This window comes from Trichechus manatus, unplaced genomic scaffold, assembly GCF_000243295.1.
Source record: "Trichechus manatus latirostris isolate Lorelei unplaced genomic scaffold, TriManLat1.0 scaffold00069, whole genome shotgun sequence".
NCBI lineage: Eukaryota > Metazoa > Chordata > Mammalia > Sirenia > Trichechidae > Trichechus > Trichechus manatus.
This window is the reverse complement of record NW_004444005.1, coordinates 11,354,983-11,360,187: the sequence shown is the minus strand read 5'-3', so window position 1 is coordinate 11,360,187 and position 5,205 is coordinate 11,354,983. Positions and strand designations below refer to the sequence as shown.

Here is a 5,205-nt window from a genome sequence, read left to right as displayed (position 1 = left end):
CGCACAGCTGACGAAGATCTTCCAGTTGAGCAGGGACACGCAAGGCTTCACTATCCTGGCCTCAGAATTCGCCCGGAGGGAAGGCCCTGAACCTGCCCAGACTCAAGTCACCTGCCGGCCCCCGACCAGGTGACTGCGGGCTCCATGGAGCAGCTACACCGAATCTGCCTCTTGAAAAGGTGGCAGAAACAGCCCTTTTGCGTCTCCCCCAGGAGCTGCTGGGCCCACAGTCACAGATAGGGAGGGGAGTCACGTCTGCACTCCGACGGATGGTCCTCTGGTCAAACTGTGAAGGAAGCGGGCAGCCCTGAGCTCTCGGGGAAAACCTGGGTAAACCACAGGGGCTTTCCAGCTCCGTCGGGTCCCGAGCCTCCCTGACTTAACCTTCCCAAGGCACTGAGTCGGGAAGCAAGCAAGGAAAGCTGGCTCCTCGGGGCAGGGACAGAGGGTCAGACTGCGCCAGGGACTTTGGTCCCAGAGGGAGAGCTAGAGGATGGGAGAGGAGGTGGGTGGTGGTCCCACCTCTGCATCAGGAAGCTGGCGACCAGCTACCCCGATCCCTGCATGTGACGATGAATCCTGTATGTCCACCGAGCTGGGCCATGGCCCAGAGACTTGGCCAAACACTGGTCTAGGTGTTCTGTGAAAGTGGTCTGAAGGTGTAATTTACACGTGTAAATCCCAGAGAAGGATTCTATCACAAGACTATAACAGAAATCTGGCCAGTTTCCAGCCTGCCACCTGCCCTACGGAATTCAGACTTACCAGTCTCTACACCTCCATGAGCCACTTCCTTAAACTAAGTCTCTCTCGAGAGATAAATGATGGAGGATAGAAAAAAAGATAGATGATCGATACATAATAGATGACACATGGATGATAAATAGATAACAGACGATAAACAGACGATATAAAAGATTGATTATAGACAGATGACAGATAAAAGATAGATGATAGATGACAGACATATAGACAGATACACAGATGACAGATGATAGATGACAGACATATGATAGATTAATACAAACAGATGACAATAGATGATTACATGACGGATGGAGGGATGGATGGATGGAGGGATGGAGGGAGGGATGGATGGATGGAGGGATAGATGGATAGAGGGATGGATAGAGGAAGGGGTGGATGGATGGAGAGAGGGATGGATGGAGGGATGGTTAGAGGGATGAATGGAGGGATGGATGGATGATAGATACAGACACATACATACATGGAATGTACCTCTATCTCATCAGCTCTGTCTCTGGAGAGCCCTGGCTGACACAGTCATCGCAGGTCCCCCCATCCCAAGTGCTCCAGGCATCCTAACACTGGTGTCTGCACCCTTCTTGCCCTCCCCGGTGCAGCACATGAATACGTGGCCACTTACCGTTGTGGTCTTGATCCGCCCGCCGGGCTGCGTGCAGGTCCAGCCGGAGCGGTTGATGAGCAGGTCGCAGCCCTCCCCCTCCAGGCACGGTAGCATGTCACACCATTGCTTTGTCTTGATGATCCGGGCTGGGGGGAGAGAGAAAGGGTCAGGGGGCTGCCGATCGGGTGCTGGCACAGCCCAGTGTGGCCATTCCAGGGCTAGGACTGTGGGCGCTGCAGGGTGGGGGTCCCACAGCAGCTCCTGGCCGACCGGGAAGCTGCAGCCCTCCCTGGTCCCCTAGTCTAGTTCTCGCTCCCATGTCCAGTTCAGCCATCAGTCAATCACTGATGAATTAATTGGGACCAGCCCAGGGCTTTGGGGGAATTTCACGGACCAGAGCCTTGGCCCCTTCCTGAAGACAGGACCATCTAGGTGTCTCCTTGGTCTGGAACCTTCGAGAGCCAGGGAAGGCATGAGGAGGGGCGCCGCCTCCCCTCACATCTCCCAGCTCCTCCTGGTTTACTGAAATTTTCCCGCGATTTCTCATGGTCTGGAGGAATCGCTGCTCTCTAAACAGGTGCTATGCACGCAACTGTGTTCTGACATGACATCCCCCAAACAGGGGCCGGGGCAGCTCCTCAGGCGGGGACCCTGCTGCTGCCCAGGGTCCCGCACCCACAAGGGCCTCACCCTTGGTTTAATGCTCTTCGTGTTTGAGCAAGGGGCTCCACCGTTTGATTCTGCACCCCCAGTTATGTAGCTGATCCTGCAGGTAGCAAGGTAGCAAGCCAGGTCACAGGTAAACAGCAGGTAAGAGACGACAGGGGACCTGGGAGAGAGCTCAGCCATGGCGAGAGTGTGGGCCTTGGGGTGCTTCTGGGGCAGGTGGATTTGGGGAGACTTGCAAAAGGAGTGGATCTGGGAGGCTGGAGACAGTCTGGAAGAGACACTAAGGGACAGCTTCCCTGCTCAAGTGACCAGCTGCCAAGGACAGCCCCTCCTGTGGGCCGATTCTTATAAACCCACAAGAGCTGCCTGAAGATCAGCACCAGCAGCCTCTTGGCCAAGAGGCAAGGAACCCTGTGATCGATTAGTCATGCCTGCCCAGGCACAGTCTGGATATGTGGGGCATGTGCTGTACACTGGCCAGACCTGCCCACCCTGCCCACCCAGGCTGTCCACCAGAAAGCCATCGCAGAGACTAACCTTTATCTGGGCCAGGGAGACCTCACAGTGTGGAGATGCCCCTCATTCAAGGGAAGTCAGAGCTGGAAAAATACTGCAGCCGAGAATGAAAGAGGTTTCCCACGTGAGGGCAGACACGTACTTATTGCTGGGCACTGAGGGGGCTGGGAGGGAGCGCTCATCCTAGCTTCCTGGGGAACTGTCCCCAAGAGGGAGAGCCGACACTGAAGTCTGCTGCTTCCAAGCCACCGATGAGAGGCGCGGACTTCACGCCAAAGGCACTGACCGCCGTCCTGGGCTGCCCTCCCTGCCTCCCGGATCCAGACGGGAGGAGCCGGACATGGTCTGTCGGCAGCTCCTGGGCCTCCGACCTGCCAGCTCATCACTCACGCGGCTGCCTCCCCGTCCCTGAGGTGACATTTCCAGTGACAGTGAGAAATGCCAAGAAACCTTGCTGGACAAGGAATGCAAAACCTTAAACCACCAAGAGGCTCCAGATTAAAATGCACACACGTGCCCCAAGCCTGGGAAGCCCTGCGTGCAATGCCCAGGAAGGAATTGAGAAATTAAGGAGAAAAGGGATTATTCCCTGACATCAACCCCCATGGGGAGCGGCTGTGAGAGGCTGAACGCGGCTGAAATGAAATCTCAGTACGCACTTCCCTTCTACCTCTGTGGAACCCGTGTGTTAGGGACTGAATTGTGTCCCCTCAAAATATGTGCTGTAAATCCTAACCCCTATACCTGTGGACTCACAGCGACCCTATAGGACAGAGTAGAGCTGCCCCACAGGGTTTCCAAGGAGCGCCTGGTAGATTCAACCTGCCAATCTTTCGGTCAGCAGCCGAGTGCTTAACCACTGCGTCATGGGCTCTACAGCAACAGATTTGGTTTTTTTGTTATACCTGTGGACGTAAGCCCATCTGGGAGTAGGACTGTCTTTGTTATATTCATGAGGCCATATCCTTGAAGGGTGTGTTTTAAGCAAATCGTTTTGAGATATAAAAGAGCAGATAAGGCATGGAAGGAAGCAGACGTGGGGTACGACCGACCAACAGTCTCTGAAGACTCAGAGGTAGACCTGTCTGCAGCCCAGGAATTCAAAGGATGACCAGCTAGAGACGCTGAGACAAGGGCCTTCCTCCAGAGTCGACAGAGAGCCTTCCCCAAGAGCCAGTGCCCTGAATTCGGACATCCAGCCTCCTGAGCTCCGAGAAGACAGCTTTCTGTTCTTCAAAACCACCCACTGAGGTGTTGCTATTTCGGCAGCACTAGGGGACTGAGACAGTGGGGAAGAACGGCCCGACCCAGCGACACTCTTTCAGCAAGAGCGGGATGCTCGTTCTCGTCACTTCCCTGGGTGTCACGAGGGTGGCCCGGGGCCCCCGACGCTGACCCTTTCCTGCCCGGGGACCAAGAACAGGCACTTGAGTTTGGGGACAGACTGGCCTTCCACTGCAGAGTGAGACAGAGTCCCTGGTCTTCCTGCAACGCTGCACACGGGCAGGGGGCCCTGAGGTGTGCAGGGTGGGACAAGCACAGGCCACAAGGGCGTTGCTGGGTGAGGACAGAGGGCAGGTCCTGGCTGGTCTGCAGGGCCCACTGTGACGGGCCAGACTCCAGATGCCCAGGATGGCACTGAAGGGGTGGGCCTGGGTTAAAATCCCACATGGCCTCCTGCCATCAAGACCTTGAACAAGGGAGACTTATGCTCTGGGTGAGGTCCTTCCAGAAGCTTCCTGAGGGCCTAAGATCAGGGGAGGGCCTGTGAGGTCCGGCCCACGCTGCATGCACACCCATTCACACACAAGTACACACATAGACATACACACGTGCATACAGACATGCAAATGCACATATGTGCACTCACACACCTACACACACACGTACATAAGTGAGCCAAATGCACACACATGCACACATATGCACAGCACTCACACCAGTTCATGGACACACTCATGAAAACGTACACATACGCACACAAGGCACACGTGCAAATACACGTGCACACACACATACTCCCAACAACACGCACACATAGGCACATATACACATGTTCACGCCCACACACACACTGCCTGGCAGGCAGGAGCACGTGTGGGAGCATCTGTAGTGTGAGTGGACCGCTGCACGCGAGCACACACACACACACACACACACACACACACACACACACAGTGTTCTGGACATGCGGGCACCAGCCCTCCCGAGGACCCGGCGGGCCACCCCGAGCACACACCGCCTTTGTCTGCCACAGGAGCTCGCCCAGCCCACTTCCTGCTCAAGGCGGTCAGAGGCACAGCGCTGGCCTCCTGGTCCCAGGGACAAAGAGGCCTTTCATGGCGCACGTTACAACTTCATTTCACCCTGGCATGGCCAGGGCACGGCCTCTCCTCTGGTGCTCTCGGGCTGGGGTCCTGAGTGGGGAGTGATGGGCTGGCAGCCGGGCTCCTGGGTGGACACATACGGGGACACGGCAGGGGCCACAACCTTGCACTCCCATCCATCCACAGTGCCCTCGTCTTTGTTTCTGGGAGGGCTGCTGGAGTAGGGGGTGTGTGAGATCACCCCCACCATCTCCCGCTCAGAGATGGCTCCCGTGGGCACAGCCACTCCTGGATCCCCAGTCCTTACACCCTACCCCCCAACAG

The 5,205-nt window shown here is 56.3% G+C and overlaps 1 protein-coding gene across 1 annotated transcript in view; it reads right to left on the bottom strand.

Annotated features, from left to right (window-relative positions):
- Window positions 1-631: 631 nt before the first annotated feature.
- Window positions 632-5,205, bottom strand: part of TAFA5 (TAFA chemokine like family member 5) — a 246,758-nt gene continuing 242,184 nt past the window's right edge. The window contains exons 3-4 of the mRNA XM_004380067.2: window positions 1,388-1,515; window positions 632-640 (exon numbers count right to left, since the gene is read on the bottom strand). Coding sequence (XP_004380124.1) covers window positions 632-640; window positions 1,388-1,515 — 137 coding nt within the window. The remainder of the gene's footprint in view (window positions 641-1,387; window positions 1,516-5,205) is intronic.